Raw genomic sequence first — 16,790 nt, 5'->3', positions numbered from 1 at the left:
TAATGCTTTGACCCTTTAATACAGTTTCCTCATGTTATGGTGACCCCCAGCCATGAAACTATTTTTGTTAATTCATAATTGTAATTTTGCTGCTGTTATGAACCATAATGTAAATAGACGATATGCAGGATATCTGATATGTGAACCTTGTGAAAAGGTCATCAGATTCTCAAAGGGTCACTACCCACAGGTTGAGAACCACTGGTATAGAAGTTACTCATAAAACCTAAACTAGAACTACCAGATAATCCAGCTATACTAATCCTGGGTGGATACTTGCAGGTCTGTAACTCAGCACACCAGAGATTCTTATATATACATGTTGACTGCTGTACTACTAACAGAAGCCAACCTAGCTGTCTATCAACAGACAGATTAAGAAAATGTGGTACACAGACACAGTAGAATTTTACTGAGCAGTAAAGAATGAAATTATGACACTTGCAGTAAAATGGATGAACCTGGAAATCACTCACATTAAATGAAATAAGCCACACTCAGAATGAGTAACGTATTTTCTCAAATACAGAATCTAGACTTGAGTCTAGATTTGTGTGTGTGTGACATGACAGTAGAAAAGGACTGGGGGGAGGGGCATGAGAAGGAAAGGAGGAAAACGGACACAGAAGCAGAAGAGGAAATATGTGAAAGAGGAAGGAGAACATGCAGACAGCGAGGGAAGACAAAGGGACAGGCGAGAACAAAGTATAAAGATATACATGCATGTATGTCTTGATTGTCACAAGAAACTCGTTTAAGTAACTACTGTGGCTTTCTCAATGTCAGCTGAGTACTGGAGATGAATACAAGATCCCAAGGCTCATGCAAGAGACAAATAACCAGAGAGGCAAAATCCTAAAAGCAAGTCAACAGAAATGACTGTGGAAGGGGCAGGCAACAATAGAGACTGAACCCAGAGCTTCACGCACATGAAGTAAACATTCTATCACTGATCTGTGTCCACAACCCGTGAGAAGTACTAAAGAGACAGAACACCGAGTTTGAAGAAGATGTCTGTTTATAGTGTGTAGACCTGAAAATATTTCCTTTTAATTTCAGGATAAGTTCCAGAGGCTTCAGGTGTCTCTGTAAGGCAGGAGTATAAATTCTTAGGACAGAGACTATGAAAACATACAACAATCAGACTCTCACCAGGAAGTTCACACGGAAGCCCAGTCAGTATCTGAGAGCTACAAGGTTCAAATCAGCTTGACACAGGGAGGAGGGGGTGAGAACACCAGCATGGGGACAGCTCACAGCACACATGAAAAGCCTGGCTATGATAGTATGTGTCCTGTGTCTGGCAACTCAGTGCCTAGAGCTTAAGTGGAGTAGTGTCCAGTGCACTCTCTGCTGCTGTGTTCTGTTTAAAGTATTAAAAGTAGGAAGACTGCTTGAGAACGGCCCTAATGTCTACTGCCTTTATGATATCATGTTTTCATCTAACCAGTATGTAAGAGGCAGTAATTGGGAACTACAAATAACGACTGTTCAGCATCATCCTCAGACATAGGCAAGCCAGGTGTCCTCTCAATCACACCCCCTTTTCAGATGTAGACACTAGCATAAAGGTTCTAGAGGCTTGTTAGAAGCCCAGAGTGATGTCACTGCTGGAAGACTTTGGCTAATCACTCAATTTCTTTTTTCTGGCATTATTCACAGAGTATATGTCAAAACAAATTAAGAAAAAGAAACTCTTGGGTCAGATTTAATCCTATATTCTGACTCTAACTAAATAGACCTGAAGAAAAGTTGGCATAGATCACAAAGCAGTGAGAGAGGCCCGGCAATCATGAAGAAAGGCTTCAAAGTTCTTGAAAACAAGAGTTTTCAAGTTCTTGGCACACCCATGTTGTTTGAATGGTGTAATCCATCTGCAATAGTGAGCCAGGAAAACTGTAAGAGGCTATGGCCAACATCAATTCCCAACAGGGTCTATTTTTCATTCAAACACATGACCTATAAATGAGATGAAGTAATATTTTACTCATGGGGGAGGGGGGCAGAAATGGGAGGGAAAGGACTTTTTCCTACATAGCTCTGGTTGTCCTGGAAGTCACTCTGTAAACCAGGGTGGCCTCGAACTCACAGAGATCCACTGCCTCTTCCCCCCAGTGCTGAGATTAAAGGCATACGGCATCATGGCAGCCTCTACTCAGAAAATGTATGCAGTACTTGTCACAGGCTTAAGTACTTGGTAGCAGCTTTGGGAAAGAACATTCTCTATCACTCCAGTGTTAAGTTTCAACATTAAAAACTTAAAGGATTATTATTTTTTAAAAGTCTTTTAAAGAAGAAAAGAAAAAGATGAACCTAAAAGGAAAAAGTGTCTGAAAGTAGCAGCTTGACTTAAGGATTTTTGTTGTTGTTATTGTTGTTGTTTTGCTTTGCTTTTTCTCCCAAGACAGAGTTTCTCTGTATAGCCTTGGCTGTTCTGGAACTTGTTCTGTAGACAAGTTAGAAGTGGCCTAGGACTCAGAGGTTTGCCTGCCTCTGGTCCCAAGTGCTGGGATTAAAGGTGTGTGCCACCATGTGCATAAAAAAACCCACTTCTATATTTTTCATGAGCTTGGTTAATACCTATTAAATTAATCCGTCAGTTTGCTATTGTGGTAGAGGAGAAGTTTCTGCTGGATGACAATCATTCTCACCGAAATGGTTTCACTATGAAATTCCTCGTCTCCTAGAGCTAATCATAGCTATAGCTGCTTTCAGCTGCTAGAGGAATTCATGCTCTAGGATGCCTGTTAAATGCTTCTTCAGTGCACAGACCTTCAGTAAATTACTGGCATGGAGAAAAAGATCCCATCTTTAGCTGGGTGGTGGTGGCACATGCCTTTAATTTTGGGAGGCATAGTGCTGGTGGATCTCAGGGCATTCAAGACTAGCCTTGTCTACATAGTGAGTTCAAGGCCAGCCAGGGCTACACAGAAAAACCCTGTCTCAAAAAAAATAAATAAATAAATAAATAAAAATAAAAAATAAAAAAATAAAAAAATCCCATCTTCAAGACTGACCTGGTGATGATGGCCAGAGTGGTAAGCTGGGGGATCTGAATCTGCTGAGGAGTTAGCCCGTGTTGCTCCAGCTGCTTAGGGATCAGGTGCCTGTGGGCTATCTCGATCTTCTCCTCCTGTGTGTACCCTGGAAAAGAAGAGACCTTTTTCTCTAAGTATCTACCAGTCTTCTACATTGCCACATTTCTTTGGTTTTTAAGATTTATTTACTTTATTTTATGTATATAAATGTTTGAGGTGCATGTATGTCTGTGTACCATGTACATGTCTGGTGCCTACAGAAATCAGAAGAGGATATAGTATTCCTTGGGACTGGAGTTACAGATGGTTGTGAGCCACTATGTGGGTGTTGGTCATTTGTGAGAGCAATAAGTACTCTAAGCTGAACTATCTCTCTAGCCTCTGCCACAGTTTTAGAATAAAACTGTGAGATTTAGAATAAGCTTAAGTATTATTTCAACTAACACTGTAACCAGAATAAGGAAATTTAAACTAAATCAGTTTGGAATTAACTTCACATTTTGTAAAAAAAAAAAACATATAACATATTTAAGACTTTATGTTCTTATTGGCTACAAAGCCCCAGTGAGCACTGATTTACTTTATCTTTAAATTCTGTAAGAAAACAAAAAATTCCACCTAATGTACCCTCTCTAATAAACAATGGCTTCAAGTATGGGTTGATAACTCATCTTCTGGGTAGGAAGAAGAGGCCTGAGAACATCCATAGGCTAGAGGACAGGCTGAGCACAGCTGTCAGAGGAAGAGGCAGCATGGCAGAGCTCACCTCTGATCCCCTCACTGCATCACTGCAGCTCATGGACTGGACGCCCTCATGTGTAGTTTCTGGACAACTGAGTCTCAAGGATTACTTTAGCCGTGTAAATACACAAAAGCAACATTTTACTTACCACATTTTAAAACTAAACAAAAAGGTTTTCAGGTAATTGAGAAATTCAGTTAACATTTATGGAAGAATAAAAATGTGTAGAATGAAAAATACATTACATTTAAATTTTGAATATATTTGAGTTTACCCTATTTTTGCTAAGTGAATACTTACTGATGTTGGATCTTTTTAAAGACAAAATAATTTTGAGCAATTAAGTAAAGTGAAAAGATTAGGATCTGAGTATAACTTAAAAGGTTTTTTTTTTTTTACACTGTAGTGAAAAGAGATAGTTGAAAAAACAACCAACCATGTAACTATTTGACATCATCTCTGAGATCTGGAAGAGCACAGCCTGAAGGCACCATGAGCTTTCAGGTGAGAGTGAGGCCAGAGTCATCCAGAGGAAAGTTAGAGTCAATCATTGTGTAATATTTTTCCAGAAAAAGGGCAGAACTGTCAAAGCCTGATAGAGAGGGGAAGCTGTAACTGGGTTTTAGACATCAGCTTTGTATAAATAAATCTTTTTCATCTGTAATTTTGGGAACTGCTTCTGAGAAGAGTATCTGACATTCTAAGAAGTTATCATCCCTGAAGGCAACATTGCAGCTGAATGTGAAGTCAATGCTGGCTCTTTCTTGATGTCTTCCAGAACATATACTAACTCTTACCTGTCATGGTACAAACAAACAAACAAACAAACAAACTCACTCTTGTTGCTTGACATTGACTCTACAGAAAAGATGGTTTATACCCTTTGTGGAAAATCTGAAGATTAAATAGTGACAAATTAACTTCTGGACAACTGAAACTCCATAGCAGGAACAACTTTAGAGGGCATGCGCAAAGGAGAGGGTGGGCTATACACTTATGAATGAAGTACCTGGAACCTGAATGATCTCCATCCTGTCCAACAAAGCAGGTGGAATAGTAGCAGTAGTGTTGGCAGTAGCTATGAAAAGAACTTGGGAAAGGTCAAAGGCCACATTTAGATAGTGATCTGTGAAGTTATGATTTTGTTCAGGATCCAACACCTAGGAAAGAACAATTAACATTTAAACAAACTTAGTTCTGACACCAACCTAAAACCCACTCACTGTACTACTCATGTACTTCAGGTTACAGGCACTTACATTCTCAAATCCTCACACTTGTCCTAACCTTCAACATACATTCGCCCAGTTGGCTCACAACTATCTGTAATGGGACCCAGTGCCCTCCTAGCTAGGAGGTCTGAAGAGAGTGACAGTGCACTCACATAAATAAATCTTAAAAAACAAAAAACAAAGCCACTAGTTAATTTTAAGTCAAACTCCAATCTTGAATTTTAGAAACTCACTGTATCTCTCTAGATCACATTTCTCAGAAGATCCCAATTTCACATTTTATAAGAACTAATGTTTAATATTATAAAATCAATAAAGTACTTTAACTCTACAAAGAAAGGTCTAATAATGAAATGTTCTTGGTTACGGATAATCACACCATCAGACTGTTCAGATGAAGTAATATTTTCCCCTTAAAATTAAGACAGTGGGTGTGATAGTTAATACTGGTGTCAAGCTGACTGGATCTGAATCAACTAAAGGAAGCCACTGGACACTCCTTCGAGGGATTTTCTTGATCACACTAATGGGGGTGTGTGTGGCACATACACTGATTATTTGGACACAGAACTTTTAAAAGAGGTAATTAAGGTTACAAGAAGTTAGGAGTGAGGTCCTAATGCAATCTAGCTGGTATCTTTTTAGGAAGAGGGTGTCCCTAGCTATCCATAAACACAGATGACAGACCTTCAAAAGCCACAGAGGCCCTAGAAGGAAATCTGCCAACATCCAATTTTAGACCTCCAGCCTTCAAAGTTGCCAAGTTTGTAGAAGTCACCTACACTAGTATTTTGTTGTGGTGGGCTTAACAGATGATCCATTCTTGTATTGCATACAAGTAAACATGTTTATGTATATGTGCGGACATAATTTTACCATGTTCTATGAAGAGAACACACAGAAGCTATGGCACAGATGACAGGCTTCAAATATGAAAGGACTCAAAACATGATTCATAGACAAATTTTTGAAAAAGAGTAGTCTGAAGATACATGCTATCTAAAGAAGAGATAAGCCACAATTAAAGTGCCAGAAGCAAGCACTGAAATCATTTGGGATGATTCCAGTGGGATGAAGCAGAGCCAGGAACTCCAAAAAGCTGCTTCTCCATAAAGGCAATGAGCCAGCCCGCTGACAAAAATGGGCAAACCGATCTCCTCAGATGTTCCATTCCAAAACCAGCTGAGTGCTGTATATTCCAGGAAACACTGGATTCCTGCGAATCCTGGTTCAAATGCTGTGGTATTTGATATTGTTTTAACCCCACCTCCCTTTCACAAATTGACACAAGCCCAGGAAACTGCCAGCTTTGTAACTAGGAAAAATGTGAGAACCTGTAGCCTAGCAACCTCGATAGGGCAGAGCAGAATTAAGAGCTTTCTGGCCTCTCCCCCGGAGAATTGCTGGTATTTAGTCCACACGGCATGCTCTTGGAACAGCTCTTTGACCTAAGAGAATATTTGTACAATCAGTTCTATTCCAGCAATCAATGGCAACTGTTTAATGCTGCAGCTGCTTGATACCGTAATACCAGTTGGGACTAACATGGCAACCAAAAGAACCTACCAAGAGGGTCAGGGATGTCGTCAGCAGCAAAAATCGGTACAGCACTTGCAAGGGTCTGAATTCTTTCCGGGCACCATATACACAAAACAAAACGAACAAAACATTAAAAGGAAAAAATTGGGGAGTAAGATGCTCACTGGCTGCTTTGTTTTTAAAGCTCTGGTGTATTTATTACTGAGAATCCAGAAAGCTGTATCTGTGCCATACATGATCAGACAAGGCACTGTGACCCAGATAAGACTCCCCTTCTGTCTCATGGTGCCCTCCTTTCCCACCATTTGTTAGCAAAATCTGAACTTATCGTCTACTGTGGTGGTATATAAACTTCGTGTCTTCCAGTTGAAGGAGATACCCCTAGTATGTTTTTTTTTTTCCCCCCAAAGATACCACTGGGAAGAATACAAGGTCAGGTCCCAGAGCAAAAAAGACGGACGCTCAAGGAGGCATAAACTGGTTACAGGCTGAACAAGAGATACAGAGTGACTGTTAGTAGAGAGATTCCTTTGAGGAAGACAGTGGGGGATCAGAGAACTCAGTGACAGGCCATTCCTCCAGTACAGAAGTATCCCATGGATGGCATCATACAAACACTTGCATCTCACTTCCTGTAGCTTTCGCAGGATCCTTAATTTAGCTAGAGGATCTCAAAATGCTAGCTTTTCCAAATTTTAAATATTATAAAAATGGACTCAATAAGCACCAAATTTAAGACATAGTTTAGGTAACATTCTAGGATAATATATTAAACATTGGAACCATAGTGAGGTATGGTTTCAGAGCAAGTGCTGAGAGCAGTCTAATATCCTCTACTGGAACACACTTGCTTTGCTGTTTCTTTCTCATTTATTGTAGATGACTTCCTAACTTTTCTGTATCTTCTGTGGCCTACTGACTATTCATGAGTATGTGAAATTCCATGTATTTGTGACTTCCTCCATTGTCCACATTGATTTCTAGTTGCTGTGATGTTTTAGGAGAACCCACAGTATGCTTTTATTCTTTTAACTTTATTGTAGCTTGTTTCACAGTGCAGCATTTGTTCTGTCCTGGGGAGTGTGCCACGCGAGCTTAAGAAGACTGTGGATATGGCTTTAGGTAGAGAGCATTCACAGACGGCCACGGGGGCTGGGTTTTCCATTCCTCCCAGTGTCTAATTAGTTTACAGCACAACTGAAAGTAGGGTGGTGAAGCCATCAACCACTACTGTCCAACTGTCTACATCCCCCTGTCTGTTTCTGTCACACTTGTTCCATGGGTCTTGGGGCTTGGTTGATGTGGTTGTGTGTGTGTGTGTGTGTGTGTGTGTGTGTGTGTGTGTGTGTGTACGCTGGGGGAACTATTGCAACTTTCTGGCTAGATTTTCCTTGTTAGAAATCACTGCTCTTTAAAATCAACTTTGTTTGATGTTAGTCATAGCGAATCTAGAGTCGTCTTTGTTGCTGTTTGCACACAGATCTTCTATTTAGTTCTGCTTTCTGCTGCCTTGTGTTTCTGATTGGTCAGCCCAGTGCAGCTCTGATCCTTCTACCTCTGTGGTATTATTATTAACATCACACTATCATATGTGTACTCTGTCATATGCACACTGTTCTATATAACTGCTTTTTAAACCATTTAGGAGAAGAGAGAAAGTCTTCTCTAGTGGGATCCCTTTATTGGTGCTTTTGTTTGTAGTTCTGAGCTGATCACCTTCAAGTCGAAATTCTCCTTTTGTGTTTCCTGAGAGTTTGCTTCAAGTGAATTCGTCTCTTTATTTTGGAGTACCCTTATTTTACTTTCATGTTTGGAATATGGTCTGGTTAGGTTATTAAAAAAAAAAAAAGAGGACATGAAGTAAGGAAGGCGGAGAGGATGGAGCTGGATCTAGGACGAGTTGGAGGGAGGAGTGAATATGATCAAAATACACTGAGAGCACGTAGGAAATTCTCAAAAAGGTAATAATTTTTTTTAAAAAAGGAAACATTGTTCTTTATTTTTTTCTTTTTGACACTTAATTTTTTAAAATCATAAAATGACAAGTTACATATATATTATGGGGTACAAAGTAATGCTATGATTTATGAATACAATGTGAAATATTAAGATAATTTTTAAAAATTCATTTGTTTACAGATGATTTAACCATTATTTATTTCTTTAAACAATTGTTCCATTTTTTTCTGTCCCATTATGCACATGATGGTGTGCTTAAGGACATTTTCCTGTTACCTCAGCAAGACTGCAAAATTTTAAAAAAAAATCAACAAAGTGTATCTAGATGCCCTTTGTAAAGATAATCCTGTCTGGTTTAGTTGGAGGATGGCAGCTTACATTACTCTTGCCTTCTACTTCCATTTGTTAGTAGAACTGCCCATTCTAACTTCAGTTGGTTATTTCTCTCTTCACATGGGACTACTGAAGCTGCTGGTAGGTTCTTACAGAGATGAAACAATGGCAAGTGCCAGGATTTGAGATGTATATTTGGCCAACGATTCCCTGCCATGGCATCTCTTAGGAAGGCAGGAGAGGAGAGACGTGTTAGGGATCAGTCAGTCATAAATTCATATAGTAATTCCCCTACTCTAAGATTTTAATGGAAATTCAGTACTCACTAAACTCCGGTAGAGGGAGTGTTAAATTGAAATCTAAAAGAACTGCTCAGAAAACAACTAAGCTGTTACACAGTTGTACACATTCACAGGCAGCTGTGCACAAGTTGGATAATAAAGAAAAAGAAAGTTAGAGGAAGACAGAGCCGGGTGCCGATGACTATTGACATTAATCCTAGCACTCAGGAAGCCAAGGCAAGGGGATCTCTGTGAGTCTGCAGCCAGCCCAGCCACACAGAAAAACTCTGTCTCAAAATTTAAGAAGAGAGAGACAAGATGAGACACTGGGCCCAGCCAAGAAGAGTGTGTTCTGTTCTTCCATGGCTCAGAAAAACGCACACACATAGATGATGAATGCAGTGACACCCTAGACCTTTTGCTCTTTCCTTCATGCTCAAGAGACTCCAGGTGCCTTTTCTAAAGAAAATGAAATCTGGGAAGAAAGACCTCACTGGGGCTGGAGATGGCTCAGTGGTTAAGAACTCCAGTGCTGCTTAGGCAATGGACTACGGTTTGATTCTCAGCATCCATGTCAAACAGTTCCTAATGGCCTGTAACTCTAGCTCCATGGGATGCCCTCTTCTAGCCCCCAGGGGCCTCCACACATGTGTGCACACCCATAGACACATAAACAAAAAATAAATAAATTGGAAGGGATAAAAACCCAACATGGAGGTTCCTCAACCTCATGGCCTAGCAGAAGGCCCTAGTGTGAATGCAGTCAATGCATTCCAGTCCTGTGTTCACAGCTTAAAAACCAGCACTTCTCTTTTTTGCTATTAAATACAAATACACAACAGAAAATGGGCAAATCCAGTTTAAGACTCTAACATAAGATACAGACAACAAATAGTTTAGAGAGAAGGAAAATTATTTTTTTAAAAAAATCTATCAATACCTTTTTCACAGAATTACCTCTATGTATCAAAAGCAGGATGCTAAAAAAGAATTCGTAGAGATGTCTTTGAAATGACTAACACATGAAAAGGTTCCTTTTTAAAAAGATAAAGCTGAAAAAGTTCTTACAGAAAGTAGAACAAAAAATAAAAGGGATGAATTACAGGAAAGAGAAGACATGGCAACTACAGATCTACTGTCTGCGTGGGTGGAGAGGTGGCTCAGTGCTGAAGGGCTTGCTGCCTTTGCAGAGGACCCAGATTCCCTTCCTAGCACCCACTTAGTGGCTCACAACCACCTGTAATCCAGTCACAGACATCCAATGCCCTCTTGTGGACACTAGACACAAACATGGCATATATACATACACGCCACAAAGACTCATACACATAAAACAGAAATAAAATGTTGAGTTCTAACAAAAAGGAGCAAAAAATTACCAACAAAAGAATTTAAAAAAATCAATCTTTCAAAATGAAAAACAAGAAAAGTTTGAAGACTCTTTATAGAATCAGTAAAAATGCTTGAGAAGAGAACCACAACAGGCAGGTTATTATATACAAATATATATATATACAAATATATATATTATATATATATATATTATAAAGTATTATTATATTGTATAAAGCTGAACAACTAAGATCAAGAGGTGACTCTAAGTTTTTAAAGATTTATTTATTTATTTTATTTATACAAGTACACTGCAGCTGTCTTCAGACACATACATCGAATCACATTACAGATGGTTGTGAGCCACCATGTGGTTGCTGGGAATTGAACTCAGGACCTCTGGAAAAGCAGTCGGTGCTCTTAACCACTGAGCCATCTCTCCAGCCCAACTCTATGTTTTTTTAGAGGGCAAAAGTGTGCTTGTACATGCAGATAAGCACTGGAGAAGCCAGGAAGTTAAACTCTTAGGCATCCTTCAAAGGAAAGGCATGCTTACTTAACCTGATTTCCACCTGGAATACTGGGAATGAATGTAGTTTTACAACCTGGTGATCCTTTGCTGTCTGATGGGCCAGGTTCTGCCTGTGTATCCCAGAATTGATGTTTTACTTATCCTGGCCCCTTTCCTCTGAAACCTTGAACACTACTTCTAGGCCATGAAACTCATCCTTGTGAGAGATGTCATTTGTACTTTATATTTAACATAGATTTCTATGTTATCTCAGGGTCAGGCCAAATCCTGACTCACACAAGGATTATGTTTGGCTTAGTTATTCTCAATAGACCAGTGATTTTCCCTAGACCAGTAAGTCTCAACCCCTTTGAGGGATAAATGACCCTTTCGCAGGGGTTGCTTAAGACCATTGGAAAACACAGATATTTACATTAAGATTCATAAAAGTAGCAAAATTACACTTATGAAATAGCAATGAAAATAATTTTATGGTTGGGGTCCCCACAACATGAAGAACTGTATTGAAGGGCAGAGCATTAGAAAGGTTGAGAACCAATGATCTAGACCCCTATCTTAAGCACTACTTCTAAGTCAACAAGAACTCTTCTTATAGATGAAGCCACAGGTACTTTGTAAAGAGAACTGATGTAAACATGTCTTAAGCCTTATTGTACTCAACAGGTTGAGTTGTTACCTGAAAAATTTTCAGCAAAATTGTTCTATGTTTAAATATGGCAAAAATATATAAGCTGAGGCCAGACTTGTAAAGTCTTAATCCAGCAGCTGTAATTTAAATTGGGCTGACCCCAACTTCATTTCTTCATCACCCTGACGTTCTCCCTGCCATCTGTAAAAGTCTCTCAGGGACCATTACACAAAAATTTCAGAGGGTAAAGCAGGACAGAAACATAGTGACTTCCAACTGGAAGACTCACAATGGTAAAACCTGCAACATCTGAGTGCCTGCTGGTCCTGAAAGCAGAACAAAAATGGTGGAAGTAAACAGAAGAGAGACGATTCGATTTTCAAAAGCGGGTATAAGAAAACAAAAAGGAGAACAGGACCCCTGTCTGGCTCAGCTCTGAGGGACCACATAATCTGTAAATGTTACCAACCAATAATGAGGTAACTAAAAAAATAACAATTTATAAAGGAAGATATGGAATCAAAAAAGTAAAGGCAAAAATCTCAATTTCCCTTAGCAGAGTCTGTGCAGATGAAGCAGATCTGTCCTGCAGGTCTGAACTTCCTCTTTTGCCCCTCCCCAGCCTCTACTTCTCCCTCTCCAGGATCTTGCTATATAGCCCAGTCTGGCACTGAATTCAGTCTCCTGAATAGCAAGAATTACAGGCATGTGCCACTGTGCTTGGCTAAGTCAAGCATTTAGAAAATGGAGCAAATTAACAAAGCCTTTTGGGGGCTAAAGCATAGGAGAAGGATGGGCTCTGGAAGAAGAGGAGCTTATACTTTCTGCAATAAACTTATTACTACTCTGTGAATAACAAGCCATGTCTAAAAGTTTATTTTATTCTTAAAAATTAAAAAGAAAGACATCACAAAGTCTACACTCTACTGTTTTTCTTGTAACTAACTACACACCACTCTACACATGACTTAGACGTGGCCTATGCTCACTCATACTCAAGTATGACTTCATAGAGAATTTTCTAAACCTTACCTCAAGCAGCGCAGCTGCAGGATCCCCCTGCAGGCTTTTCCCCAGCTTGTCAACCTCATCCAACAGGAACACTGGATTGTTAACCCCAACAGTCTTCAAGCCATTGATGATGCGACCAGGCATACTGCCCACATAGGTGCGCCTGCAGAGAGCAAAGCCACAGCAGTGAGGATCAAGAGGAAACAACACCGAGAAGCCAGGCTTTGAGACTGGAAGAAGTCCTTAGCTCTCATCAGCACACAGGAAGGACTTTTTTTTTTTTTTTTTTGACATACCATATGTAAAAACATTATGGCATGTTAAAAAGGTGTTAGGTCCATTCTAATTTCCTACTTGATTCTAACTAACTGCAAGTTGCTCATGACACTGGAAGAACTAACTATAAGGCACATAGTTCTGGTTGAGGGAGAAAGATACAAATCTCTTGTTTTTAAAAGCAATAATATGATATGAACTATAGTAAATAGATCTGAGGTAAACGGTACTGATACCAAGACTCCATTACCCTGGTCTATTCCTGCCCCACATGCACTAAACGGTATAACTCAGTTCAGTCCTGTATTACTGAGTGCAAATGTTAGAGGCTGTATTGTCACATTTGAATCAGTTGTTATGTAATTACAGCAGATGTAAGCATGTTTACACAACTGAAAGAGGCCCCTCTCCCTCACAGAGCTGGCAAGCTTTCTAAAGCTCTCTACTGATTTTATGATAGCCTTGCCTCCAGCAGGCAGATGCAGATGTTGCTTCTGAGAGGGTTTCAAGGGCTGTCCGCCTGCAAGAGATGATCAGCAGTAAGTGGGGCAGAAGCAGTTTCATCGGGACCCACCCACCCACAGAGCTCATTTACAGAGCAAGCCTCAACTCTGCCACATGACTGTATAAAGTAGGGCAGAACAGAGCGACCTTTGAAAAAGCAAGAAAGCCTGAAAAGCTGTCACAGAAATGGCTTTTATCTAGGGAAGATGAACAGTGCTGGAACTAGATACAATAGTGTCTGTTTACAATAAGAAATTAGCACTTCAAGGCTTCAGAAAGGGGTAGGGTACTTGACTAGCAAAGCACAAGGCCCTGGGTTTCACCCTAAACTGAGCAGGAGGATCAGAAGTTTAAGGTTATTCTTAGTTGTATAGCAAGTAAGGCTGGCCTGGGATAAACAAGACTTTGATTTAAACCACCACCACCACCACCACCATCATCATCATCATCTACCTTTGTAAGAGCCAGAGGTGTTGGGGTCCACACTAGCCCCACGTTGGGGCGGCCAAAATAATGTTGGGGTCCACACTAGCCCCACGTTGGGGCGGCCAAAAACATCGCAGCCCAGGCAAAATGTTGAGGCCCGGGCTGACCCACGTTTGGGCGGCCACTGTATCCCGGCCCAAGCTGCCGGCTCCGGTCTGCAGGTCGGGGTTCAGCAAGAGCGAGGGTGAGGGCAGACTCGAAGAATGGAGACCAGACAGGGTGCGATTCAATCCCATTTATTCTTCAGTCTCTCTTCCTCTAAGTGTCTCCTTCTCTGTCTCCTCTGTCTGCTGTGTCTGATTCTGTCTGGAGCCAAGTGTCTTCTACCTAATGTCTGATGTGTCTGATTCTGATCTGTTCTGTCTCTGCCTTTTATATGTCTCACTTCTAAGCCACGCCTCTAAGTTACATCTTTAATCACGCCCTTAGGTCTTGTCTCTAACTCTGATCTCTACACTTCTAAGTCATACTCTTAAGTCACACACCTTTAATCTCACACACCTTTAATCTCACACACCTTTAATCTCAAGGTATCTAAACCAAGATTATCAGAGTGTGCTCAGCTGTTGTAGGCTATTGTAATCCAAGTCTCATGTCAGGGTATATGGCTCAAGATGGCTGCAAAGCTGATAGCCGCTTTCTGCTAAAAGTCGGCCTCCAACAAGAGGTGATGGATGACTCCAAGGAAACAGTGTCTTCCAGACACACCAGGACTGATGCACATATGAACTCAGAGAGACTGAGTTAGTATGCACAGGGCCTGCACAGGTTCAAGCCAGCTAAGAGGGGGGAAAAAGATACTCCTCTAAGATCCCACCCCTTACCAAGAAGCTATCTGCAGTTGACACCTGCTGGCAACGGGAAAAAGTTTTCTCTAATAGAGAAACCACACAGAAACACTTAAAAAAAATAAATCTTCAAAACAAAATCTCCAATGAAAGTCCAGCAAGCAAGAAAAAAGTTGACAGCCATTGTCTTTGTATGAAAGAAAAAACTTGAGTATTTCTCCTTAATTTTTTTCACATTCTATACCAATGGTGTGGTGGTAGTAGTGTTTGCACCTTTATCTCCTGATGCAAAAGTTTTAGCTCAGAAAGGGGAGGGTGAGAAAAAAAGGTAGCACTCATTTCGGGAACTCTGCTTACCCATGCACATTTATATGTAGCTGTTCCTTAAATCTGATAAAGCAATAAGCTTAAAAGAGATTCTGATGATCTTCAGAATAATAATATGACTCAAATACATCGTGTCTAAACAAATTTGATAGTTACTCTTCTGGTAGTCATTTCTAGATCTCTATAAAGACAATTTGGACTTATCTAAAGGGCTGAATTACAAAATGTAGTTCGGTTTTAACTTTACACAAATTCCCCAAAGACTCATTCATTCATTCATTCATTCATTCATTCATACATACATACAAATACATATATATATATACACACACACACACACACACACACACACACACACACACACAAAGTGTTTGAGAAAGAGTGGACACACACACACACACACAAAGTGTTTGAGAAAGAGTGGTTTTGGATTTTTTCTGGCTTTGTAATATTTGCATATATACATAAGAGATGTCTTGGGACTGGGATTCCTATCAACATACAAAATTCACTTATGTTTCATACTCATATATAAAGCATTACATAGCTTACAGGCAATTTATATATTTCAAACCTACATTAAAATTATTTTTAATATTTTATATGTATGGGTAGTTTGCCTGAATGTATGTCTGTGTACCATAATATTTGCAATGCCTTAAGAGGCCAGAAGAGGACACCAGAGCCACTGGAATTGGAGTTAAAGACAGTTGTGAGCCAACATATGGGAATCAAACACAAGACCTTTGGAAGAGCAGTCAATGCCCTTAACCACCAAGCCACCCTTTATCCTGTAAGAGCACCTGTATTTTGAGACCTAGTGTATGAAGTTAGGTGTACAGTTTCCCACTCAGGCATCAAGTCAGCACTTGAAAACTCTTGGTATTTTGGAGCACTCCAAATTTACAGATGAAGGATGCTCCATCTGTATTAATGCTATTTTCAGACGTGTTAGAAATGCCAGAGACCTACATTGTCTAATCACTAAAGGACACAATAAATATCATATGGTTCATACAAGAAGAGAACAATCGTAACTGGTTGTATATATTAATTAGGGAAACCTAAACTTAGGCCTGGCATTACTTCCTTTTCTCGTTGCTGTGACAGGAACTTGACAAGAAGCAAATTAAGAGAGGAAGGATTTATTTCACTTACAGTTGGAGGGTAGACAGTCATAGAGGAAGGATCTATTTCACTTACAGTTGGAGGGTAGACAGTCTATAATGGTGAGGAAGGCATGGGAGCAGCTCATCACGTTACATCTGCTGTCAGGAAGCAGAGTGACATCAATTTGCTCTGTCCCTTTTATTTTATTTACTTATTTATTAAGTTAGGGTCTCATTATGTAGTTCTGGCCATCCTGGGACTCACTTTGTAGACCAGGCCAGCCTCAAACTCACAGTAATTTGCCAGTCTCTGTCTCCTGAATGCTGGGATTAAAGGCCAGCACCACCATGCTTGTCCCACTTTCTCCTTTTTATTCCTTCCAGATGGTGATGCCCAGGTGTGGACTGGCTCTTTCTATTTGAATTAACATATCCAAGAAACTCCCTTGAACACACACCCAGGGGTTTGTCTCCTATATGATTCTAGATCTTGTCAAGTTGACAGTCAATGTCAAACACCCAGGGGGCTTACGATAAACATCTTTTAGAAGAGCTATATGCAAAGGCAGGTGGTAAGGAGGGTATGAGCACCAAAGAATATCTACTGTACTTCAGTTAAAAAAAAAAAGAAAGAACCTACTGACACATCTATTTTTGTCTTGTAAAGAAATAC

General features: G+C 40.0%; 1 protein-coding gene across 4 annotated transcripts in view; it reads right to left on the bottom strand.

Moving 5' to 3' along the window:
- The window catches only part of Lonp2 (lon peptidase 2, peroxisomal), an 83,523-nt gene that overhangs the window by 42,452 nt on the left and 24,281 nt on the right, over positions 1 to 16,790 (bottom strand). For all 4 annotated transcript variants that reach the window (XM_034523131.2, XM_076915558.1, XM_076915559.1 and 1 more), the window contains 3 exons: positions 12,649 to 12,790; positions 4,790 to 4,940; positions 3,018 to 3,144 (listed from right to left, as the gene is read on the bottom strand). In XM_034523131.2, the coding sequence (XP_034379022.1) occupies positions 3,018 to 3,144; positions 4,790 to 4,940; positions 12,649 to 12,790 (420 nt within the window). The remainder of the gene's footprint in view (positions 1 to 3,017; positions 3,145 to 4,789; positions 4,941 to 12,648; positions 12,791 to 16,790) is intronic.

This window comes from Arvicanthis niloticus, chromosome 18 (genome assembly GCF_011762505.2).
Source record: "Arvicanthis niloticus isolate mArvNil1 chromosome 18, mArvNil1.pat.X, whole genome shotgun sequence".
Taxonomy (NCBI): domain Eukaryota; kingdom Metazoa; phylum Chordata; class Mammalia; order Rodentia; family Muridae; genus Arvicanthis; species Arvicanthis niloticus.
The sequence above is the reverse complement of the archived record's forward strand: the minus strand, read 5'-3'. Positions and strand labels throughout refer to the sequence as shown.